The 26859-nt window shown below is 42.4% G+C and overlaps 1 protein-coding gene across 2 annotated transcripts; it reads left to right on the top strand.

Moving 5' to 3' along the window:
- The first annotated feature begins 62 nt into the window (after positions 1–62).
- Positions 63–25821, top strand: colgalt1a (collagen beta(1-O)galactosyltransferase 1a). 2 transcript variants are annotated; one of them, XR_006084142.1, is made up of 13 exons: positions 63–464; positions 12365–12475; positions 13649–13766; positions 14620–14754; positions 14930–15134; positions 16558–16677; positions 16961–17037; positions 17593–17699; positions 17935–18067; positions 23700–23827; positions 23974–24062; positions 24205–24411; positions 24737–24878. XR_006084142.1 is itself a non-coding variant. In XM_024432809.2 (12 exons), the coding sequence occupies exons 1-12, from the start codon at positions 247–249 to the stop codon at positions 25005–25007; spliced, it is 1830 nt and encodes a 609-aa protein (XP_024288577.1). In that variant the 5' UTR covers positions 67–246; the 3' UTR covers positions 25008–25821. The 2 variants fall into 2 exon arrangements, 1 of the variants encoding a protein (XP_024288577.1); XM_024432809.2 differs by lacking the exon at positions 23974–24062 and having other exon boundaries at positions 67–464; positions 24737–25821.
- The last annotated feature ends 1038 nt before the right edge of the window (positions 25822–26859 follow it).

The raw sequence follows: 26859 nt of genomic DNA, 5'->3' as shown, positions 1-26859 counted from the left end.
TAAACTTGCAGTTACATTGTAACAACCACTGTGTAATTTAGGCCCATCCCCTTTAAACATTGAGGGACATCTCCTTTAATCCTCTGGTTGAATATCGCTGAGCGTTGTAATTGAGGTGTTGCGTTTTTGTCGGTGGTGACATATTTTCATGAAAGGGCTTCAAGTCAGTGAAATATTTGCTCTTTCTGCATAGTGTGTTAATTTGTTAGTTTATAACGTGCTTTTCTCCATTTGCTGTGCTTTGCGATGCACGGGTACAACTTCCTTCTGTCCACCGCCCTGACGATACTGTTCTCCGGACCAGCTCAAGGATACTTCCCCGAAGAGCGCTGGAGCCCCGAATCTCCACTTCTTGCCCCGCGGGTCCTCATTGCCCTCGTCTGCCGCAACTCTGAACATTCTCTGCCTTATTTCCTTGGAAATATCGAACGTCTGAATTTTCCCAAGGACCGCGTGGCAATTTGGTAAGTGTCTGTTTAAATGTGATGTATAGTCTCTGTTTTATGATGGTATTGATGTGGCTAGCATATTAGTTAGCTAACGTAACTGTAATGTACAAGGGCAGAGTGTCATTCCTCGTTACTGGTCAATTTTATGTATGTTTAGATGACAGTCAAAAGCAACTTTCCTAGCACCAACCATAATGTACAATAATGTACATAATATGCTAGATCAGAATTACAGCTATCATCACAAAGGTTCTGGAAAGATGAATCCAGGCGAGGGGGCGCGACTTTCCTTGTTGTGAGTCTGTGAAAGTATTTAGGGGAAAAGGGGGGTAGTCATTTTCCTGCAACGTCACCAGAGTGCACTGCATGGTGCAGTGTTCAATTGAATTGGTCAGATTTTTGGCATTTCTGTTGAAGTAGAGGCCACTACTACTAGCCAGTGCCTACGTGGTATTTATTCACCCATTGGAAACACAGGAAGGATAGAGCCCCCCTGCCTGTAACTAGCTGAGCCCTGTCAATCCGTCTTCTACTGTATTTCTCCTCACCTTCGCCAATGAGAGGATATCCCCTCTGTCTGAAAACTATCCAATGATTTCTGAATGTGTCGCCCTAAGGGCTAGGCTAAATACTGATCTGTTAGTTCAGCTATTAAACAGAGATGATGACTACAGGAAATATAGCCACAGGAAATCTCTTGACTGTCCCACATGATGAAAGCGGGGAGGGGACTGTGGATCTTTATATTTTAGCAGTCTAAATGAGTGGGTGGTGGGATGAAGGTCAATTTGAGCTTTTCTTGGTATTGACCTCCAGGTCAGATAAGTTACTGTGTAGCCTATTACTAAACAGTGTATTGATGTTGTTTTGAGGCGAAACATTTTTAAAATAAACAATGACTTGGAACTTCTATGTTTAGGCTACTACTGATGAATCAAATCCAATTGTATTGGTCACATACACATGGTTAGCAGATGTTATTGCTAGTGTAGCGAAATGCTTGTGCTTCTAATTCTAACCGTGCAGCAATATCTAACAAGTAATCTAACAATTCCACAACAACTACCTAATTCAGACAATCTAAGTAAAGGAATACCGTTGAAGTTGGAAGTTTACATACACATTTAAACTCAGTTTTTCACAATTCCTGACATTTAATCCTAGTAAAAATTCCCTCTCTTAGGTCAGTTAGGATCACCACGTTATTTTAAGAATATGAAATGTAATTTTAAGAATGAGAGTGATTTATTTCAGCTTTTATTTCTTTCATCGCATTCCCAGTGGGTCAGAAGTTTACATACACTCAATTAGTATTTGGTAGCATTGCCTTTAAATTGTTTAACTTGGGTCAAACGTTTCAGGTAGCCTTCCACAAGCTCCCCACAATAAGTTGGGTGAATTTTGGCCAATTCCTCCTGACAGAGCTGGTGTCACTGAGTCAGGTTTGTAGGCCTCCTTTCTCACACAAACACTTTTTCAGTTCTGTCCACAGATTTTCTATAGGATTGAGGTCAGGGCTTTGTGATGGCCACTCCAATACCTTGTCTTTGTTGTCCTTAAGCCATTTTGCCACAACTTTGGAAGTATGCTTGGGGTCATTGTCCATTTGGAAGACCCTTTTGCAACCAAGCTTCAACTTCCTGACTGATGTCATAAGATGTTGCTTCAATATATCCACATCATTTTTCCTACCTCATGATGCCATATATTTTGTGAAGTGCACCCGTCCCTCCTGCAGCAAAGCACCCCACAACATGCTGCTGCCACCCCCGTGCTTCACGGGTGGGATGGTGTTCTTCGGCTTGCAAGCTTCCACCTGTTTATCTTTTGATTTCTAAGGCTTGTATCATTCACAACAAAAGTTGCCAAATAACTCTAAATATGTTTCAAATGATCCATTTTACACTCAACATAGCCACTTCATATACGCACATCCACTCTATTTTATTCAGGTAACTTCAATTATATTCTTCTTAATATAAAATTCAATCATATAAAATAATGGCACAGATCTTATAAGCATATCTTGTCTGCTAGATGAACAAGCCTATGGCATTTTTCCTCCAAACATAACGATGGTAATTATGGCCAAACAGTTCTATTTTTGTTTCATCAGACCAGAGGGCATTTCTCCAAAAAGTACCATCTTTGTCCTCATGTGCAGTTGCAAACTGTAGTCTGGATTTGTTATGGCGGTTTTGGAGCAGTGGCTTCTTCCTTGCTGAGCGCCCTTTCAGGTTATGCTGATATAGGATTTGTTTTACTGTGGATATAGATACCTTTGTACCTGTTTCCTCCAGCATCTTCACAAGGTCCTTTGCTATTGTTCTGGGATTGATTTTCACTTTTTGCACCAAAGTACGTTAATCTCTAGGAGACAACGCGTCTCCTTCCTGAGTGGTATGATGGCTGCGTGGTCCATTGCCATAATTACAATGGACTATCCAGAGCAACTGGAAATCCTCTCAAACTAGAGTAGCTGACAACATTAGTTTAGATTCAACACTTTGTGACAAACAAACCATGACAAACAAGATTCTCTGGTCTGATGAAACCAAGATCAAACTCTTTGGACTGAATGCCAAGCATCAGCTCTGGAGGAAACCTGGCACCATCCCTACCATAAAGCAGGGGTGTGGCAGCATCATGCTGTGGGGATGTTTTTCAGAGGCATGGACTGGGAGACTAGTAAGGATCGATGGAAAGATGAACAGAGAAAAGTACAGTGAAATCATTGATGAAAACCTGCTCCAGAGCGCCCAGAATTTCAGACTGGGCGAAGGTTCACCTTCCAAGAGGAGAATGACCATAAGCACACAGCCAAGGCAACACGAGTGGTTTCGGGACAAGTCTCCATGTCCTTGAGTGGCCTAGCCAGAGTTCGGACTTGAACCCTATCGAACATCTCTGGAGAGACCTGAAAATAGCTGTGCAGCGACGCTAAGTAATACATAAGAATAAAATAAGAATACTCTTATTTAAATATGAATAGCTGTTAAAAGCACCTTTGGTTGTGCATAGTAGTCTATGGCGTTACCAGGGAACAGCACCCTCTTCGAAGAAGTGGGAGGTGAAGATCTCCCGCACATGGATTGCCTCCCCTGCTGCATTGTTGGCCCCCATCCTGGCAACATCCTGCAGAGCAGCAGACCTCTCCTCTGGCACACGGCAGAGAGCTGCAGGTCCCCTCATGATACTCGTGTCCATCCTCCTGATGTTATGCAGGACACAGGTAGCCTTCACACACACCTAAATTCCCCCACCAGGCAGTTCCAGATGGCCCTGGTCAACCAACCATGTAATGCCCTACACGGTAACTGTAGCCAATTGTTTTGAAGGAATCTCCTAGTTGCGAGGTATCTGTAGGAATATGGAAGATAATGTATTTTTTTTCGACTTTTACATCACCAGGTCATTGTGGATGACTAAAGTATAATATCTCTTATAACATCATGATAACATTGGATAGATGGATGCAAGTGCACACACGTGTGCATGTGTAGCATGTGACAACAGCAGGATCATATCAAGGAGGGCATCACAAATGGATACATAAATACCACTTGAAGCTTGCTGTTGAGTTGATCGTTTGAAACAGCTGTGTTTCTGGGGAAGGAGGAGGAGGGGATGGGGTTCACCATTTACACCCAAACAACATGCTCAAACAGGGTATGAGGCTCTGAGCCCCAAGCTGTCTGCTTGGCTGGGCTGGAGAGGATTGGAATGCTCTAAAATGATCTTCACTCACCTACTTTAGGCCTACCTCCATGAATGGGCCACAGTGTAGTGAGGTCACAATATACCACGGCGTTACGGCTAGACTCTAGTCCTTGAATATACTAGCCTAACTGTGGTAGATGTGTGGGCTTAGGCTATACTCCAATTGACAGTAAATGTGTTACTGTTTGTGTATAAAAACATTTTTTTCTTAAATGTATTCAATGTTATACCAAAACGAGGCATTTTGTTTAGATGTGTTTGTAAGCCTATTAAGTCACACCTGTGCTTTTTCCAAACAGTTTCCTATGTTAAAAACATGGTCCATGTACTGTCGTAAACATGAAGCTATGTTATAAACACGGCCTTACAGTAACAAACAGTTTTGCACTTGGATTTCCATAATAGGCTTAAGGATATCTTACTGTTATATCAATGTTTTGTCAGCTTATGTTGAGAAGTCCAGTTCCCAGCTCCAGACCATTTTTGTATAAATCCAGCTATATGCCTCAGATCCAAAATGAATGTAAATTGTCATTATTGGAGTTGAAACATAGGCCTATCTGGACCTACACAACCAATGGCTTGGGCAGAATGACAGTGTAGGATACCCCTGCATACGGTTTCTGGAGAGCACAGGAGGAGCGGATTTCGACTGTACACAAGGCTTTGAGAGTCCTGTATGTGAAATCGGTTAGATGAGTATGTAGGTATGTCTTGGACGGCTAAAGTGAGGAGACAGAAGAGAACAAACTTAGCAAGGAGCTGCCATGTTCTCACAGACCAGTGTAACATCAGCACTCCAGCACTCCACACTGAGAAGATAGAACCTACTTTGGCTGCCTGCCATCAGGACTGGAGAATTACAAGCTGGTTTAGGCCAGACCAGCACTCTGACTCTGTTGCCTGCCTAGAAATAACTCCTAGGCACTATTCTGCATGATTTGGATAGGTTAAGGCTAAGCAATATGGGGAGTAGCTCCTCCCTTGGGCCCCATCCAGAAACGGCCCCTAGCAGGCACTGATCTGGAAGAATTTGATAGGAAGGCCAGCAGAATAAACATGAAGATAGTTAGCTCCTCCTTGCCCTCTGCTTACATAATAGCCTACCTAGCCAATCCTCTCAGATCTACATTTCTAGAGGAGATATGGGATAGGGGTTGTCTCTTGATGGGGCCTAGGGCTCAGGAGGAGTGATGGGTGTTGTAACTAGAGAATGACCGATATGGATTTTTTTAGGGCCAATACCGATTTTTGGGGGTCAAGGAGGCCGATGGCCGATATGCAATATCATTAATATAATTTCGCAGCAACAGCTGTGTATATTCATCAATATACATATATATATATCAATTTTTACATCACACCGTTTTTACCAAAGGTAAATGTAATCTACCTACGTAACAACATAATGTTATTTTAATGGTAAATCTCTTGATAAACTGGGTAAATGAAGATGGCATAGGCCTACTCACAATACAGGTGATTGCATATTCAATAAGGGTGTGATGCATTGATTGAGTTATTGAGGAGGGTGTCGGCAGGTAGGTGAACAAGGCAGTTAACCCACTGTTCCCCGGTAGGCCGTCATTGTAAATAAGATTTTGTTCTTAACTGACTTGCCTAGTTAAATAAAGGATACAAAAATTGAGCTTGTTTTGGCGGTTCAGTGGTGTGTATCTATGGTGCTACAGGGAACAACATCTGTTTGTCTTCCATTTGGGACTTATATTAGCCTATATTAGATCAGAGATGGGCAGAATTTCTGTTACATGTTTTTGAAATAATTACTTCTGAGTATTTTGTCATTGGAATTACATTGAGCTGAACTACACTCCAGTGTATTTTAAAAATACAAAATACTTTTCTATAAAAATGTTTTATAGCGGCTCACATCTTGTGGCCCCCCCCTTTCACCCATCATTGGTATCAGAAGTCTGATACAGTATGGTGTGATTAGAGCGTCTGATAAATTAACTAAAAGTATATGTATTGTTTGTTGAAGGAAATAGTACTTGATACAATTGTGATATGTTGTTGTCTCACCTGCATTCGGTAAGTATTCAGACCCCTTGAGTTTTTCAACATTTTGTTACATACAGCCCAATTCTAAAATGGATTCTATGATTTTTTTTCCCCCTAAACAATCTACACACAATACCCCATAATGACAAAACAGAAATTGTTGCTAATTTATTGAAAATAAGTCAAATTTACATAAGTACCCTTTGCTAAGACAACGCAAAAGGGGCTTCTGGACAAGACTCTGAATGTCCTTGAGTGGCCCAGCCAGAGGCCGGACTTGATGCCGATCAAACATCTCTGGAGAGACCTGAAAATAGCTGTGCAGCGATGCTCAACATCCAACCTGACATAGCTTGAGAGGATCTGCAGCGAACAATGGGGGAAATTCCCCAAATACAGGTTTGCCAAGCTTGTAGCATCATACCCAAGAAGACTCAAGGCTGTAATTGCTGCCAAAGGTGCTTCAACAAAGTACTGAGTAAAGTGTCTGAATACTTATGTAGATGTCATATTTCAGTTGTTTTTTTTTATACATTTGTTAACATTTCTAAAAACCTGTTTTTGTTTTGTCATTATGGGGTATTGTGTATAGATAGATGAGGGGGAAAAACAACTTAATCCATTTTAGAATAAGACGTAACAAAATGTGGAAAAAGTTAAGGGGTCTGAATACTTTCCAAATGCACTGTATCTTAAGATGAATGTACTATTTGTAAGTCGCTCTGGATAAGAGCGTCTACTAAATGACTAAAATGTCAATGTAAAAATGAACAATTGCAAAGCATGCTGAGTATTATTCTAATGAGCTCCGCTCCGAAACAAGGCCAATAATAAACCTAGTGTGCTTTGCAGTCCATTTTGGCATGTTCTGTTGACATATACATTTCGGTCATTTAGCAGACACTCTTATCCAGAGTGACTTGCCCAACTAAGGTAGATAAACAACAACATATTACAGTCATAGCAAGAAACATTTTTGTAACTGTTACTGAGAATGTTGTTGCTGTTCGGGCCAGCTACTTGCAAATGTATTTTTTTATTTTAAAATACAAAAAACATATGTATTTTAATTACATGCGTTACAAAATAAAAACATGTTTTAGTTTATTTTGATACATTGATCTTTATGGTATTTCGTATCTGTATGATGTAATTGTATTTAGTAATTTTTGTCCATCCCTGCTACTGATCAACGTTTGCATTGGAGCATCACTCCAGTGTGTCACGCCTGTATGGAAGGACATCATTATAGACACTGCTGTTAGTTTGAGAATATCAAATAACATCTATTCAATACAAATGGATCTAATGTTAAGTCATGATCTGTGATCATGCTTATGAAACTAGTATTTTTTTGTTGTCATTTTCCATGAGTTTTTTTCAGCTGTCAGGAGGCATCTCTAAACAACTAGGCTGCCAGGATGAAATTCCAAACAACTCAATTGGCTATTTCAGCTATGTGTTAAGAAATGAGCGGGTTGTAACTTGATCCTACTGCTACGATTTGATAGAGCGAGGCTGTAACTCCGCTCCCTTTCACATCTCCTCATATCTCTCGCCATCGCTCATACACTACATGTTCAAAAGTATGGGGACACCATTTCAAATGAGTGGATTCAGCTATTTCAGCTACACCCGATCACACAGGCATGCAATCTCAATAGACAAACATTGGTAGTAGAATGGCCCGCACTTTCAACGTGGAACCGTCATAGGATGGCACCTTTCCAACAAGTCAGTTCATCAAATATCTGCCCTGCTAGAGCTGCCCCGGTCAACTGTAAGTGCTGTTATTGTGAAGTGGAAACGTCTAGGAGCAACAATGGCTCAGCCGCAAAGTGGTAAGCCACACAAGCTCACTACCGAGTTCCACACTGCCTCTGGAAGCAACGTCAACACAATAACTTTTCGTATGGGAGCTTCATGAAATGGGTTCCATGGCCGAGCAGCCGCACAAGCCTGTCCACATACTTTTTGTCCCTGTACCTAAGAAAGCAAAGGTTATTGAACTAAATGACTATCACTCACCTCTGTCATCATGAAGTGATTTGAGAGACTAGTCAACGGTTCACCCCAGTTAGTGAAGGTAGGAAACAACCTCCTCTTCGCTGATCCTCAACACAGGAGCCCCACAAGGGTGCGTGCTCAGCCCCCTCCTGTACTCCCAGTTCACCCATGACTGTGTGGCCAAGCACGCCTCCAACTCAATCATCAAGTTTGCAGATGACACAACAGTAGTAGGCTTGATTACCAACAATGATGAGACAGCATACAGGGAGAAGGTGAGGGCTCTGGGAGTGTGGTGCCAGGAAAATAACCTCTCACTCAACATTAACAAAACTAAGGAGATGATCGTGGACTTCAGGAAACAGCAGAGGGAGCACCCCCCCTATCCACATCGACGGGACAGCAGTGGAGAAGGTGGAAAACTTCAAGTTCCTTAGCGTATACATCACTGACAAACTGAAATGGTCCACCCATACAGACAGTGTGGTGAAGAAGGCGCAACAGCGCCTCTAACCTCAGGAGGCTAAATAAATAACAGTTTCTATCTCAAGGCCATTAAAGTGGAAAACCACACTACAGGCTGATCCAACTTTGATGTAATGTCCTTAAAATAAGTCAAAATGAGGCTCAGTAGTGTGTGTGGCCTCCACGTGCCTGTATGACCTCCCTACAACGCCTGGGCATGCTCCCGATGAGGTGGCGGATGGTCTCCTGAGGGATCTCCTCCCAGACCTGGACTAAAGCATCCGCCAACTCCTGGACAGTCTGTGGTGCAACGTGACGTTGGTGGATGGAGCGAGACATGATGTCCCAGATGTGCTCAATTGGATTCAGGTCTGGGGAATGGGCGGGTCAGTCCATAGCATCAATGCCTTCCTCTTGCAGGAACTGCTGACACACTCCAGCCACATGAGGTCTAGCATTGTCTTGCATTAGGAGGAACCCAGGCCAACCGCACCAGCATATGGTCTCACAAGGGGTCTGAGGATCTCATCTCGGTACCTAATGGCAGTCAGGCTACCTCTGGCGGGCACATGGAGGGCTGTGCGGCCCCCCAAAGAAATGCCACCCCACACCATGACTGACCCACCGCAAAACCGGTCATGCTGGAGGATGTTGCAGGCAGCAGAACGTTCTCCACGGCGTCTCCAGACTCTGTCATGTCTGTCACATGTGCTCAGTGTGAACCTGCTTTCATCTGTGAAGAGCACAGGGCGCCAGTGGCAAATTTGCCAATCTTGGTGTTCTCTGGCAAATGCCAAACGTCCTGCACGGCGTTGGGCTGTAAGCACAACCCCCATCTGTGGACGTCGGGCTCACATACCACCCTCATGGAGTCTGTTTCTGACCGTTTGAGCAGACACATGCACATTTGTGGCCTGCTGGAGGTCATTTTGCAGGGCTCTGGCAGTGCTCCTCCTTGCACAAAGGCGGAGGTAGCGGTCCTGCTGCTGGGCTGTTGCCCTCCTACGGCCTCCTCCACGTCTCCTGATGTACTGGCCGGTCTCTTGGTAGCGCCTCCATGCTCTGGACACTACGCTGACAGACACAGCAAACCTTCTTGCCACAGCTCGCATTGATGTCCCATCCTGGATGAGCTGCACTACCTGAGCCACTTGTGTGGGTTGTAGACTCAGTCTCATGCTACCACTAGAGTGAAAGCACCGCCAGCATTCAAAAGTGACCAAAACATCAGCCAGGAAGCATAGGAACTGAGAAGTGGTCTGTGGTCACCACCTGCAGAACCACTCCTTTATTGGGGGTGTCTTGCTAATTGCCGATAATTTCCACATGTTGTCTATTCCATTTGCACAACAGCATGTGAAATTTATTGTCAATCAGTGTTGCTTCCTAAGTGGACAGTTTGATTTCACAGAAGTGTGATTGACTTGGAGTTACATTGTGTTGTTTAAGTGTTCCCTTTATTTTTTTGAGCAGTGTATATATTTAATCCATTCCTTACTTATATTTACGTGTTTTTGAGCATTTGTTGTGAAACTTAGATATTACTTGTTAGATATACTGCACTGTCGATGTCACGCCATGAACTTCGATATCTCTGTTTTCGATATATTTTGGTTAGGTCAGGGTGTGACTAGGGTGGGTCATCTAGGTTTTTGTATGTCTAGGGGTTTTGTATGTCTAGGGGTTTTGTATGTCTAGGGGTTTTGTATGTCTATGTTGGCATGATATGGTTCCCAATCAGCGACAGCTGTTTATCGTTGTCTCTGATTGGGGATCATATTTAGGCAGGCCTTTTTCCCCACTTTCTGGTGTGGGATCTTGACTATGTGTAGTTGCCTGTCAGCACTATATTGTATAGGTTCATGGTTCGTTTGTTATTTTTTGTTGGTTTGTTCGGTGTTTATTCTTTTAATAAAGAGAATGTACTCATACCACTCTGCGCCTTGGTCTCACTCATACGACGATCATGACAGTCGGAGCTAGAAGCACAAGCATTTTGCTAACCCGCAATAACATCTGCTAAACACGTGTATATGACCCAAATTTGATTTGATGTAGTGCACCACTTGGTGCTGTTTATTGTGATGACATTTGCTACCAAGCCATACATGTGCATAATATCTAACAAGGAGAGCCAAGGTAGGAAAAACTATGCAAGTCAATACACGGATACGATTGCAGCTGGTCAGATCAGAAAACCAGTAAATAGCTAACGTTACTCAGCAAGTCAGATGGCTCGTTGCCGAAAATAGTGCATGTAAGTAGCTAGCCACATTTGCTATTAGCTCCTTTTTGTCGTTTTTTGGGGATAGGCCTTTGGTAAACACAGGCTTAGGAGATCTGATACGTTTTGCTCTCTGAGACCATTTTCATCAGCTAATGTCACTTTTTGTGATTTTTTTAATAAAAAAGGACACTAGGCTTTATATTTCATAAAAGGTCATGTTAACTGACTAATATTATTTCATAGAACAAAACGTATATTATCTCCTAAGCCTGTGTTAACTTCAGGGTTCTGATCTCGAAGCACGGTTTTGACTGCTCCTACAGTTTTGCATCGGTACTGCAGTTTAACTGATGCCCCGGCCCAAAAAGACGATTTCCATACAGAGATTTCCACATAGAGAAGTCAGATTAGAAAATTCCTAGTAAGACACTTTAGTCATCGCCTTTGTGCACAAAACATCCATTGACTTATTCAAATAATTTTTGCTGCGGCCAATTGTTTTTCATCACTCACAGGCGAAGATATTACCATTTTATATTTATCCCATGTCTGACATATTTTTGGATGACTTGATGAAGTCGTCGCTTCTCGCGCTGCTCTCTGTGTGCGCTGAGTGCTAGTGCGCATGTTATATTGGTCCGTCTAAAGCGGACTCCGGATTGGCCCAGTGTCGTCCGGGTTAGGGGAGGGTTTGGCCGGCTGGGATGTCCTTGTCGCATAGCGCTCTAGTGACTCCTTGTGGCGACCGGGCGCATCCAGCTGTGCGGTGTTTCCTCCGACACATCGGTGCGGCTGGCTTCCGGGTTAAGCGAGCAGTGTGTCAAGAAGCAGTGCGGCGTGGCAGTGTCGTGTTTTCGGAGGACGCACCTTCGACTCTCCCGAGTCCGTATGGGAGTTGCAGCGGTGGAACAAGACTAGAAAAGGCCAATATAGGCGGATATATCGGCTCGACTGATTGTAACAGGATCCCCTGTTCCTGTTCACATAGACAGAAAGATGTGGTTTGAGTTGGTACCGCCGCAGAATGGAATCAGGCACGCAAACTGTCAGTCTGACACAATAACTCTCAAACACACACACACACACACACAGTCCTTTTCAGTAGCTAATAACCATAAAGTTTCACTTCCCCAGCCTTCTTGCTTATTTAGTCTATTTTCTGCTTTTTAGTAACCCGCATGGATGGGTGATGGATATTAGAGCCTCTTTGGTATGGGTGTAAGACATGCTTGTATGGAATTCAATGCTGGAGTCAGTATCCCATCGCTCTTGAAAATAGGCCATTGAAGTGAACACTGAAGTACTGTCATCTGATATGCTCTTTCACATTCACTGTCTCTACTTTACTCAGGTCTACTTCCAATGCCACGTCTCCTATAAACGTCTGTGTATGTGTCTATGTGCTTATTACCCTTACACTGTTGACCAGAAAAGGAAAAAAATAATAATGTGCCTCTGTCTCTGTGTTGTACAGGGTTGCGACGGATCACAATGTGGACAACACTACAGCCATCCTGCGTGACTGGCTCGTCAAGGTCCAAAAACTGTACCACTATGTGGAGTGGAGGCCGCAGGAGGAGCCCACGTGAGTTCCTCTCATGTTCACTTTATAAACTGTGTGTGTTTCTGTATCTATCTGTCTCATTTATACAGGAGAGGTAACACATTACATTACATTTATAGATGGTTAATATGTGAGTTATAAACTAAATATTAACTCATAATGAACTATCTACAAACTACGTATAAACCCTTAACATCCTCCTTAAAGACACCTTAATGTACAGTGTCACCGGAGAGGCACCTTAATGTAAAGTGTTATGGAGAGGCACCTTAATGTACAGTGTCACCGGAGAGGCACCTTAATGTACAGTGTCACCGAAGAGGCACCTTAATGTAAAGTGTCACCGGAGAGGCACCTTAATGTAAAGTGTTACGGAGAGGCACCTTAATGTAAAGTGTCACCTTAATGTAAAGTGTCACCGGAGAGGCAACTTAATGTAAAGTGTTACGGAGAGGCACCTTAATGTAAAGTGTTACTGAGAGGCGCCTGCATGTAAAGTGTCACCGAGAGGCACCTTAATGTAAAGTGTTACGGAGAGGAGTCTGAATGTAAAATGTTACAGAAAGGAACCTTAATGTAAAGTGTTACGGAGAGGAGTCTGAATGTAAAATGTTACAGAAAGGAACCTTAATGTAAAGTGTTACGGAGAGGAGTCTGAATGTAAAATGTTACAGAAAGGAACCTTAATGTAAAGTGTTACGGAGAGGCGCCTGCATGTAAAGTGTCACCGAGAGGCACCTTAATGTAAAGTGTTACGGAGAGGTGCCTGAATGTAAAATGTTACAGAAAGGAACCTTAATGTAAAGTGTTACGGAGAGGAGTCTGAATGTAAAATGTTACAGAAAGGAACCTTAATGTAAAGTGTTACGGAGAGGAGTCTGAATGTAAAAAGTTACAGAAAGGAACCTTAATGTAAAGTGTTACGGAGAGGAGTCTGAATGTAAAATGTTACAGAAAGGAACCTTAATGTAAAGTGTTACGGAGAGGAGTCTGAATGTAAAATGTTACAGAAAGGAACCTTAATGTAAAGTGTTACGGAGAGGAGTCTGAATGTAAAATGTTACAGAAAGGAACCTTAATGTAAAGTGTTACGGAGAGGAGTCTGAATGTAAAATGTTACAGAAAGGAACCTTAATGTAAAGTGTCACCGAGAGGATGTACTGAATGTCCTGTTTGTTTATGTTTGTCACTCAGAGAGTACCAGGATGCAGACAGCCCGAAGCAGTGGACCAACCTCCGCTATGCACACGTGATGAAGCTACGGCAGGCAGCACTGGATTCCGCAAGAGACATGTGGGCAGACTACTTCATGGTACTTCTTTCTCCAGTCTCCATGACGACCCTAACCTCTTTTACAGATCAACAGTGTGTAGGGAATAGGGTGCCATTTGGGACGCAGTGTGCACTGCTTTTGACCAGGGTCAATATGTAGGGAATAGGGTGCCATTTGAGACGCTGTCAAGTCTTTCTCCATGACGACCGTCCTATTTTACGGAGGCGCAGAGTTCTCCTTACAAGAACAATAACGCAGTAAGAGAACACCAGGAGTCAGGTTTTCCTGTCTCACTTCTGGTTTAGAGGAAACCAATTAATCTGGCTTGGTGTTACTATGTACCATTCTGTAACAAACCTGGCTGAATCTTAAATATGACAGCTTTGAGTTCTATTCTTGCACTCCAAAGCATGAACACGTTGTCCAGGACTCGCAGGGTATAATCATGGGACGGAGTGAAAGCACAGATGAGGAAGTTTTGTTCTTGAAATGTGCCTTTTGTCTTCAGTAATGTTGTGCAATTAAAGCTGGGTTAAAATAGAGCAGCTAAAGTTTATGAATTAAAACAAATACTCTTTGAACCCAGGTCTGTGGCCAATACTGCCTCTTCATTCTAACACTGATTCTGGTGGCTGGACTTAGGCTACAATGACATCCATTGTTCAAAGTGTCACAAGAGAGGATTGACATTGCAGAGTGATGTTTAAAGCGTGAAGTGGATTAAGTGTCTCACTGTTCCCTCTCCCCTTCTATCAAAATCTCTCTCACACACACACACACACACACACACACACACACACACACACACACACACACACACACACACACACACACACACACACACACACACACACACACACACTCACACCCTCTTCCACTCTCCCCTGTCTAGGTAGCGGACTGTGATAACCTATTGACCAATCCTAATGTACTGTGGAAGCTCATCAAGGAGAAGAAGACGATCGTAGCTCCCATGTTAGAGTCCCGTGCAGCTTACTCCAACTTCTGGTGTGGCATGACCTCCCAGGTATGCTACTATGTGTGTGTGTGTGGGTGTGTGTGCTTGTGTGCAGGCGTGCGGTCGTGTCCTCCCCAGATACTTTGCATGCGATCATGCATTAAAGTGAGAGCACAATCACCTTGATTGAAGCGCTTAGAAGTGCTCATCGTATTCTAAACAGTTCTCCCTCGTCCTCCTCCAGGGTTACTATAAGCGCACCCCGGCATACATCCCTATGAGAAAGCAGGTGCGTAAAGGATGCTTTGCGGTTCCCATGGTGCACTCCACCTTCCTGATTGACTTGAGGAAGGAGGCGTCACGCCAGCTGGCCTTCCACCCCCCTCACCCAGACTACAGCTGGGCCTTCGATGACATCATTGTCTTCGCCTTCTCGGCTCGCATGGCAGGTACTGTTAACGTGTTCTCTCTCGTGTATCCTGTTTAGTAGCTTTCACATACAATACAGCATGATAATGATTTGGTACACATTGTGTTTGACCTCTACACTCAAATGGCATTTGGGCCTGCTGTGGTTAATCTGTTCACATGGCAGGTGGGCCTGCTGTGGTTATTCTGTTTACATGGCAGGTGGCCTGCTGTGGTTATTCTGTTCACATGGCAGGTAGGCATACTGTGGTTATTCTGTTCACATGGCAGGTAGGCCTGCTGTGGATTATTCTGGTCACATGGCAGGTGGCCTGCTGTGGTTATTCTGTTCACATGGCAGGTAGGCCTGCTGCTGTTATTCTGTTCACATGGCAGGTAGGCATGCTGTGGTTATTGTGTTCACATGGCAGGTAGGCCTGCTTGTGGTTATTCTGTTCACATGGCAGGTGAGCCGGCTGTGGTTATTCTGTTTTATATGGCAGGTAGGCATGCTGTGGTTATTCTGTTCACATGGCAGGTAGGCATGCTGTGGTTATTCTGTTTTATATGGCAGGTAGGCCTGCTGTGGTTATTCTGTTTTATATGGCAGGTAGGCATGCTGTGGTTATTCTGTTCACATGGCAGGTAGGCCTGCTGCTGTTATTCTGTTCACATGGCAGGTAGGCCTGCTGCTGTTATTCTGTTCACATGGCAGGTAGGCCTGCTGCTGTTATTCTGTTCACATGGCAGGTAGGCCTGCTGCTGTTATTCTGTTCACATGGCAGGTAGGCCTGCTGCTGTTATTCTGTTCACATGGCAGGTAGGCCTACTGCTGTTATTCTGTTCACAGGACAGGTAGACCTACTGCTGTTATTCTGTTCACAGGGCAGGTAGACCTACTGCTTTTTTTCTGTTCACAGGGCAGGTAGGCCTACCTTTTAGATCCGAGTTTTCAGCAACAGTAATGAATAAGATTATATGGACAGGGAGGACCTGATTCTAGATCAGCTCTCCGCCTCCCGCAGGCACTTTGTGAATAGGCGGAGGCTACGACTACGTAGATTTTACCCCTGCCCCACCCCTGTCCCGTCCCTCAGGGGACTTCTTTCTCAAATCTAAGGATCAGAAATCACGTTCTGCACGTGTTTTTTAAATTATTTTTTATGAGCAAAATTCCTGTGGGTTTAACAGACAGTGGTGAGTTTGAGTGTGTTTTTTCTAATTCTATCCACAGACATAGTGTATGCTTTGTGTAAGATATCTTAATTATACTTTTGCATAAATACATAAGTGTCATATTTTGAAGGTAGATATTTTCAGGCGTGACACAAAGAACCTCATCTACAGTGAGACTTGAACTGTGAATAGCCATAGCAAAGCAATGTGTAAATGTTTGTATTAACCTTGTTGTTAATAACAAACGTCTCTTCTCCCTCTACACTACTCTTCCTCCGTCTTCCACAGATGTGCAGATGTTCCTATGTAACAGAGAGACTTATGGGTATTTCCCCGTGCCACTGCGAGCCCACAACTCCCTGACAGACGAAGCAGACAGCTTCCTACATTCCTTGTTGGAGGTCAATGGTGAGTGTTATGTCATATTGTCACAGGTCAAAAGGTCAGCTCTAATGTCCATACTAGCATCCGAATTGGACAAAACTGGTTGAAATGAGGTCTTTTTGACGTCTCACTGGGTTACCACTTAGGATGGATGCTCAATACATCAATCCTCATTCTAAGTGGTAGGCCAGTGTGGATATCGGAACACAGCTGGAAGTTGGAGCTTTTCGTTCTTCTCTAACTAATGTTACTGGTCAGATTGTGAGTTGTTTATCATTCCTATAATTTTTCTCCTTTCTCACGTTAGTGCGGAACCCTCATGTGCTGCCCTCGGAGTACATCCCGGCCCCCATAAAGATACAAGATAAACTGGGCTTTGATGAGGTGGGATATGAGCCAGCTCAGAATATGCTTTCTGAGTTCCTTATTGACCCCCTAGCTCCTATGCCCACATTGTTAAACTCTTTCTATGGAGGTTGAGTGTCTGCAGGTTTTCACTCCTCCCTTGTACTTGATTGATCAATTAAGGTCACTGATTAGTTAAGAACGCCCCTTGAGTGGTTGTCTAGCTCTTAATTGGACACAATCGAAAGTAAATGTCAAAAACCTGCAGACACTCGGCCCTCCATGGAATGAGTTTGACACCTCTGCCCTAGGCACTCCTGAAGATGTGTAAGGATCTAATGGCATTAAGCAATAAGGCAATTGCTTCACCATGTCTTCTGGTAGGCTCGGTTGAAATGTCACCACATTTCATACACCTATCCAATTGTTTTCTGAGTGTTTAAGGGTAGCTGTCTATTTAGCATGTATCACTAGAATTCAGAATGTCTCTTTTGCACCCTTCAGCTCTAAATGTCTCCCTCTGTGGGTGCCATGTGGTATTGCATGTATTGACTCACTACCGTACAGTAAGGCCCATGTATTGCGTGTGTGCAGGTGTTCATGATCAACCTAAAGAAACGGACCGACCGGCGGGATCGCATGCTGAGGACTCTGTACGAGCAAGAGATTGCCTGCAAGGTCATTCAAGCGGTAGACGGCAAGTAAGTTGACCCCTTTTTGAAGGTACTCCTCTCTCTGCACGTCATACACTTCATGTACCATTAAAGGTAGACTCAGTGATGGGACATCATAACACACAGCAAAAGTTGCCCCACTGTTTATAATGTCATGTCGCTAAGTCTTCAAGCGCTCAAAATGACCCTGTTATTTCTCTCTCTATCTCTGTCTCTTTCTCTCTCACCCCCCCTCTCCCGCCCCTCCCTCTCTCCCCCTCAGAGCGATGAACATCAGTGAGATCAATGCCCTGGGGATCCACATGCTACCAGGCTACAGTGATCCGTATCACGGCAGGCCCCTCACTAAGGGAGAGCTGGGCTGCTTCCTCTCACACTACAACATCTGGAAAGAGGTGAGCCCTGCAGCTGCAGGCCAGGCTAGTGTTCAGTAGGGAGAACATTTTTAGAAATGGTGTGAAACAGGGGAGGTAGTACCTGAACTTGTCCAATAAGAACACAGATTTTCATTATTTGTTAACAAAAAAGTGTTGCTTCAGTGTGCTCTCCTAATGAATACATAAGGGTTGGGCTCAATTCATAATATTATTGAGAATGCCTCAAATTCTTGAATTGAATTTTACTTCAATTGAATTTGAATTGTAGTAGTAAACCAGATACAGAATTGCAATTCAAATTTGAATGAAATGAAATAGAATTAAATTAAATTAAATTCAAATGCCTCTTCTATTCTACAGTACATCTTGCACATCAAACACGTCGTGATATCCGTGCAGGATAAACGCTTGAAATGAATGGCCAAGGAAAACAAAACATGTATGCGAATAACATTTTAAAAAACAACATTGGCCTGTATGCGAATAAGTTATATTTCATTAATCACTGAAACTTTGTTCAATTTGGGGAAAATACAATATTTCCCAGAATGTGGTAGTTTAACCCTCAAGTTGACCCTGAGGCCTTCAAAAATAAGCCAAAGAAATTAAATGGTTGGTGGAAATATCACTGGCAATTCTAGTGATATAGTCTTTGGTATCTGGAAGTATGACCTGGCAGATTCAATGAAACTCTCATGTTCTATGATTTCTTTGAATTAAATTATACTTCACTCAAATTCAACATCCTGTGGGGTGTGGCCTATTCAATTCAAAATTCAACTCATGCTGGGATGTGTTTTTCAATGATGTTAAAGGTAATTATGATGCAACTATGATGGTGATACGATATGGATTACAATTATCATCATGAATATTAAGGCTATACACACCACATGTTACACACATAGACACTCGATCATGCAAATTGGCAGGGTTATTATTTATTTGGACAACACACATTATAGTCTTACTCTTATACAGACATCGTACACACTCACTAAATCACATTCAATAGCATACACATCAACCTACTCAGATTTACTACACACAATATCTTATGTCCATTTTTTAACATATGTGGCATTGGCTCACAGGCAAACAGGCAACAGAATAAAACAAATATTGCTAGAATCCATTTCTTGAATTCTAAATATCAGACATTTGAAAGCTCTAATTTTGACCGTCATAATACCTCTGATAGCAGTAACTTTACAAGCACTAATTATGGTCAATTTACACTGAGAATAGTATCTAGTTATGGTAAGTGATGAAATAAATATAGCCAGTTATAATTGTAACGGTTTAGCAGATTATAAAAAAGATCAGTCTTTTCTAAAAAGAAAAGGAATATAAGATATACTGTTTACAGGAAACTCACTCTACATCCTTGGATGAAGTTGCTTGGAAAAAGGAATGGGGTGGTGAAATAATTCTCTGTCATGGACAAAGGAACTCAAAAGGTGTGATGATATTAATTAACAAAAATGTATATCTGAATGTGCAAATAGTCAGGGGTGATTCGCAAGGCTGGTGGATCTTTTTGAATATGAAAGTGGTTGAAAAACAGATTTGGCTCATTAATCTATATGGTCCGAATAAGGATAATCCATACTACTTTGATAATATAATAGAGAAAAATGCACAAAATTCTTCCTGAATCTCCAACACAGGAATGCAAACAAAAATAATTTGCAGAAACTCGTTACTGAAGACAGAGTCATCAGTCATCTATAATTCTCCAAATTATATTTTAAAAGAGGAAGCTAAATATTTTAAGCAGATGTTCTCATTTCCGTCTCATCCTCTGCCACTGAATGAAGATTATGGTAAGGAATTCTTTCCAAATAATAAAAAAAATGGAAATTAACAAATGTACAGAAAGATCAGTGCGAAGGTCAAATTACAGAGGAAGAACTTTTTGAGGCTATTATTTTTTTTCAGTCTGGAAAACCCCCAGGGCTTGATGGCATACCTGTAGAGGTATATCAAGCCTTTTTTTATATACTAAAAGCTCCATTGTTAGATTGTTTTAACTACTCATATAGAAATGGTAGTCTGTCAGGTACTCAGCAGGAAGGTCTGATTTCACTATTATTAAAACAAGACCCAAATGGCAAATAAAGATCCAGTAAAAAAAAACTGGAGGTGCCTTACACTTCAATGTAGTGATGCAAAAATACTAGCGAAATGCATAGCACTCAGAATTAAAAAGGTTTTACCAGGTATTGTTCATCCTGATCAGACAGGTTTTTTACATGGATGATACATTGGAGATAATTATACGACAACTACTAGAAATAATAGAACATCATGAAGCCAGGCCTGGTATTTATAGCAGAGTATGAAAAGGCATTTGATAAAGTAAGACTGGATTTTATTTATATTTTCAATTTTGGTGACTCTCTTTATAAAATGGGTAAAAGTAATGTATAGCAACCCCAGGTGTAAAATAGTAAATAACGGCTACTTCTCAGAGTTTTGAATTGTCAAGAGGAGTTAAACAAGGGTGTCCGCTGTCACCATATCTATTCGTTATGGCAATCGAAATGATAGCTATTAAAATCTGATCCAATAACAACATTAGAATATTAGAAATCTCAGGCTTAAAACAAATGTGTCTATGTATGCCGATGACTCGTTTTATATTAAGTCCGCAAGCTAAATCCATGCAATGTCTCATTGAAGATCTAGGTAACTTGTCTGGACTCTCTGGACTAAAGCCTAAGTGTATAATGTTACCTATTGGATCTTTTAAAAAAAATAAAAATTTTACATTACCCTGCGGTGTACCTATAAAATGGTCTGCCGGTAAAGTACAGATACTTGGTATTCATATCACAAAATATATGAATAAGCTCTCCACAAGGAATTTCAATAGAAAACTTGTAAAAATAGATAAGATCCTGAAACCATGGAGAGGTAAATACCTGTCTATTTATAGAAAAAAATTGCCCTGGTTAACTCTTTAGTCATATCTCAGTTTACTCACTTATGGCACTGCCTACTCCTGATGATTCGTTTTTCAAATCATATGAGCAAAATATATTTTGCTTTAACTGGGACGCTGAACCAGACAAAATAAAGCATACCTATCTATATAATGAATATGATTTGGGTGGGTTGAGATTATTAAATAAAAAGCACTAAACCTCTCTAAAAGCTTCACTAGTTCAAAAGTATTACTTGAACCCTAAATGGTTTTAAAGTAGATTACTAAGAAAAGCTCATCCATTGTTTAAAAATGGCCTTTTTGCCTTTGTGCAGAAAGTATCTATCTTTTTCAAACAAGCATTGCAGAGCTGGCTGCAATTTCAATGTCATCCCCCAAGAAAAGATAGAACGAATATTATGGCTGAACTCAAATGTGCTGGTTGATAAAATACCTGTATTCATGGGAAAGATGTTTGAAAAGGGTATTTTGTTCTTAAATTATATTGTAAATTGGAATGGTAGAGTTATGTTATCAGAATTGTACAGGAAGGTCTGCTCAATTCAAGAGTACAACCAACTGATTACAGCATTACCCCAAAAATGGAGGAGGCAGGTGGCAGCGGGAGGAGGAAGGCAACTGGTCTGTATTACATAAAGGATCAAAACTGGCAGAGGAAAATAGCATAAATAGGAAATTATACCTGTTTCATTTGAGGACCAGGATGTTGACAACTGTGCTATACAGATTGCAAAAATAGTTGGGAAGAGATTTTTTATGTACCGATTTAATGGTACAGGGTCTATGAGTTGATATATAAAACGAAGCAATATTCAAGACTTCGTGCTTTTCAGCTGAAATTATTATATAGAATTCTTGCCAACAACAAAATGTTGAATATTTGGGGCATAAAATCATCAGCGCTCTGCAGATTTTGTTGTGAGGATACAGAATCAATAGACCATTTATTTTGGTATTGCCCTCAGGGAGCCCATTTCTGGTATCAGGTTCAGGAATGGCTGAAAACGCATAACATTGATCTTAAATTGACCCTAGAAATAGTACTGTTAGGGGATCTGGAGAGACTGGGTCAGTCAATTACTAATATACTAATACTCTTAGTAAAAGTATTTATCTTCAACATGCAATCTGTGGATTCTATTTGATTAGATCGATTGAAATTGTACGTTAAACATCACAGCATAATTGAAGATATACATCACCATTCAAAAGTGAAGAGGTGACTCCGGGATCAAAAGCCATATCTCAGACTGGCCAAAAAATATATATATATGAAGATGGGCAAAAGAACACAGACACTGGACAGAGGAACTCTGCCTAGAAGGCCAGCATCCCGAGTCGCCTCTTCACTGTTGACGTTGAGACTGGTGTTTTGCGGGTACTATTTAATGAAGCTGCCAGTTGAGGACTTGTGAGGCGTCTGTTTCTCAAACTAGACACTCTAATGTACTTGTCCTCTTGCTCAGTTATGCACTGGGGCCTCCCACTCCTCTTTCTATTCTGTTTAGGACCAGTTTGCGCTGTTCTGTGAAGGGAGTAGTACCAGATCTTCAGTTTCTTGGCAATTTCTCCCATGGAATAGCCTTCATTTCTGAGAACTAGAATAGACTGACGAGTTTCAGAAGAAAGTTATTTGTTTCTGGCCATTTTGAGCCTGTAATCGAACCCCAAAATGCTGATGCTCCAGATACTCAATTAGTCTAAAGAAGGACAGTTTTATTTCTTCTTCAATCAGCACAACAGTTTTCAGCTGTGCTAACATAATTGCAAAAGGGTTTTCTAATGATCAATTCGCCTTTTAAAATGATAAACTTGGATTAGCTTACACAACGTGCCATTGGAAAGCAAGAGTGGTGTTTGCTGATAATGGGCCTCTGTGCGCCTGCTGTCTCTAGCTACAATAGTCATTAGCAATGTCTACACTGTATTTCTGATCAATTTTATGTTATTTTAATGGCCAAAAAATAGCTTTTCTTTCGAGAACTAGGTTTGCCTGAGGCTGATGCCTTGCAGGTGTTTGTGGACATGCATATACACACACTCATTCAAATACACACGGACACACACACATGTAAATAGTGCCAGACATGCACTCAAACATATAGAGTTGGCCTTGCTGTTGTGATTTTAGTTGTCCTTGATGTCCTTTCTTTTTTGCATTGTTGTTTTCCTTTGTCTTTTTATTTTTTTCTCTTTAGTTAAGTTTCTTGGTTGTTGGTGCATTGGGGGTTCTTTTGGGAGGGGGTGGAATTAATTAAATTTTTTTTTTTTTTTTCTTGGGGGCGGGGACTGTGGAAGGGGTCTCAGATGGTTGAGGGGCAGCTATTGGGGAACTGTGGGGGATCTTAGAGGGTTCGGGTCCCCGTTTTTGGCCTTGTGGGAGACATGTCGACATGCCCTTGAGCAGGGCATTGACCCTGGATACTTCTGTGTGTCGCTCTGAATGGGAGTCTGTTGGATGACTGGTGTGGTGTAGTTGTTGAGCGGCTTCACTTCAAGTATATTGTATGTTTTGGTTTCAATATTTATTTTAATTTGATTAAACTCATGAGTTGAATATGGAGTCAATTCCAAAATTCTGAATTGAGCCCAATCCTGGAACACACCTCTGACTGCCACACAGGTATAGATAGAGTGTACATACGTTTCTTTGCGTCCTCTGAATGTGACGGTCACGGTTTTATCTCTGTGTGTGTTCAGATCGCAGAGCGGGGTCTAAAGAGTTCCCTGGTGATCGAGGACGATCTGCGTTTCGAGGTCTTCTTCAAGCGACGCCTGATGAACCTGATGAGTGAAGTGGAGAGCCAGGGTCTAGACTGGGACCTGATGTGAGTGTTCCATACACTGTTCCACTCATAGAGATACATTCAATTACTGTTGTGTTCTGATGACTGAAGTGGAGAGCCAGGGGCAAAACTGGTGTCCCATAGACTGTGCATCATCCACTATACACACTGGATATCCTCTATTATAGGTCAGTGATTCTCAACCTCTGGTCCGGGGACCGGAATTGGTCCCTGGGATGTCGCTGGCCGATCCCTCAGACACATGATACAGTATTTGGTTAGTTCTTAAGTGTTAATTGTAATGTTAGAAGTCCTTTTAAAAGAGTTAAGAACCCCTGTTCTAGCTTGCTGACTCAGCACTTACTGTCTACCCTTCCCATGTGGTGTAAACTTTCTTCAACAACTGTTCTTCCTCCCAGTTATATCGGCAGGAAGAGGATGCAGGTGGACCGCCCTGAGAAGTCTGTGCCCAATATACACAACCTGGTGGAGGCCGACTACTCCTATTGGACACTGGGCTATATGATGTCATTACAAGGAGCCCAGAAGCTGCTGAGGGCAGAGCCGTTGAAGAGGATATTACCCGTAGATGAGTTCCTCCCTGTCATGTTCAATAAGCACCCTGTGTAAGTTTTACCCCTCTCTGTCGCATGCTTTCTCTCTTTGTCTTTCTGTCGCCTGTCTCTTTGGGTAAATCTCAAAAGTATTTTCCCGGATTCCTCGAGTCTTCTCGCCTCCTTTTCAAAGTGCAGCAAACGAAGGGAGCATCAGAGGAGAAAGATATTCTCTTCCGAAGCTCCCCTCACCCCCCCCCCCCTTCACGGTTTAAGGAGGCAGCGAGGAGAGAAGACACTTGAGAAAAGACTTGAGATTCACCCCTTTTCACCTAGTTCTCTTTTCAATGTTTCCCTTGACATCTTTATCTCTCCTCTCTCATGCCTCTCTCTCCAGCTCGGACTACATGGAGCAGTTTGAGGTGCGAGACCTGAAGGCCTTCTCGGCCGAGCCTCTGCTAGTATTTCCCACTCACTACACAGGAGACGCAGGCTACATCAGCGACACAGAGACCTCCGTGGTGTGGGACAACGAGAAGGTCCGTACGGACTGGGACCGGGCCCGCTCGGGGAAGACCCAGGAGCAGGCGGAGATCAGCAGCGAGGCCCAGAACTCTGATGTACTCCAGTCACAACTGGACAGCACAGCCACACGGGACGAACTATGAGAGGGGAATGGGTGGAGAGGAAGGGGATGGGATTGACGATGGAGGATTGATGGAGAGAAATGCTGAAGATTAAGAACCACCATGGGTTTTTTTTTGTCATTTTTTAAAACATTTTAGCCCCCTTTCTTTGCATCCTTGCAGCAACAGGATGTATAGTACATGGGCTCCTGTTTATGTTTTATTTTTTTTAACCAAAGAGGACAAGTTGAAAACAGGGATCGGTTGTGTTATTTTTTCTTCCATTTACTTTTTCATTTCAGAAATATGTTGGACTCACCTTTATTTTGCTGCATTTACTAGACCTAAATACAGGGTGGGATCTGTATGTCAACAGTGATCTGGTTGGCCTGTCTATTACATTTCAGTGAAGTGATTGGCCTGTGAACTGGGACTTTGTTTCTGATTGGTCACTACCATGCCTCAAGTGCCTTATAGCCTAGTTCATCATGCCAAATCTCACAACTGACCCGAGTAGACCTCGACTCCTAGAATAAATACATCATTTATTGTTAATTAATTAACATGTGTGCATGTACTATAACAGTGTACTGTAGAAGTCTTTCTGAAAGCACTGGAAAAGACAAGCATCTTGCATGATTTTGGATATGGCTTTAAGATTACCTTTTTCATTTGTTCATTTTCAAACTATAGGTAGACCTAACATATTTTGCATCCATTAGAGATTTATGCTTGAAAGTTGTGTGTGCTGCTTCGTAAACGAGTCCCATAGTTTTACGAAAACCTCACCAAGGAGCTCAAAGTCCTATGCTATGACATTAATACCAAAACAGTTGTAATTAAAAAAGCAACAGCTCCCAAAGTGAATGACTTGGCTACCCGCCCTCCCTGTCAGACCCTAACCATTGAGTTACAGTAGTGCTCTTTATAGCAGTGGAGTACGTCTTTTTAGAAACCAACAGCTCCTAAAGTTAATAACTATGGGTAGAATCCTAACTTCCACTTAAGTCAAATCTTCCTAATCTCTTAATTCAATCAATCAAATGTATTTATAAAGCCCTTTTTACACCAGCAGATGTCAGAAAGTGCTATACAGAAACCCAGCCTAAAACCCCAAACAACAAGCAATGCAGATGTAGAAGGTGGTTAGAAAAAACTCCCTAGAAAGGCAGGAACCTAGGAAGTAACCTAGAGCGGAACCAGGCTATGAGGGGTGGCCAGTCCTCTTCTGGCTGTGTCCCGGGTGGAGATTATAAGAGTACATGGCCATTTTAAGGCCAGATTGTTCTTCAAGATGTTCAAACATTCATAGATGACCAGCAGGGTAAAATAATAATCATAGTGGTTGTAGAGGGTGCAACAGGTCAGTACCTCAGGAGTAAATGTCAGTTGGCTTTTCATAGCCGATCATTGAGAGGTCGAGACAGCAGGTGCGGGAGAGAGCGAGAGAGAGTCGAAAACAGTAGGTCAGGGACAAGGTAGCACGTCCGGTGAACAGGTCAGGGTTCCATAGCCGCTGGCAGAACAGTTGAAACTGGAGCAGCAGCACGGCCAGGTGGACTGGGGACAGCCAGGAGTCATCAGGTCAGGTAGTCTTGAGGCATGATCCTAGGCCTCAGGTCCTCCATGAGGGGAGAGCAAGCGAGAGAGAGAGAGAATATTAGAGGGATCATACTTAAATTCACACAGGATACCAGATAATACAGGAGAATTACACCAGATATAACAGACTGACCCTAGCCCCCCAGCACATAGACTATTGCAGCATCAATGCATCACTACAAGTGAAAATTCAACTTAAGTAGGATGTAAGAATTCACCCCTATCCGCCTCCCCTGTCAGTCCATTGCCATTGAGTTACAGTAGAGCTGTTCATAGCAGTGGAGTACTCCTT

This window comes from Oncorhynchus tshawytscha, linkage group LG09 (assembly GCF_018296145.1).
Source record: "Oncorhynchus tshawytscha isolate Ot180627B linkage group LG09, Otsh_v2.0, whole genome shotgun sequence".
NCBI lineage: Eukaryota > Metazoa > Chordata > Actinopteri > Salmoniformes > Salmonidae > Oncorhynchus > Oncorhynchus tshawytscha.
The sequence above is the reverse complement of the archived record's forward strand: the minus strand, read 5'-3'. Positions and strand labels throughout refer to the sequence as shown.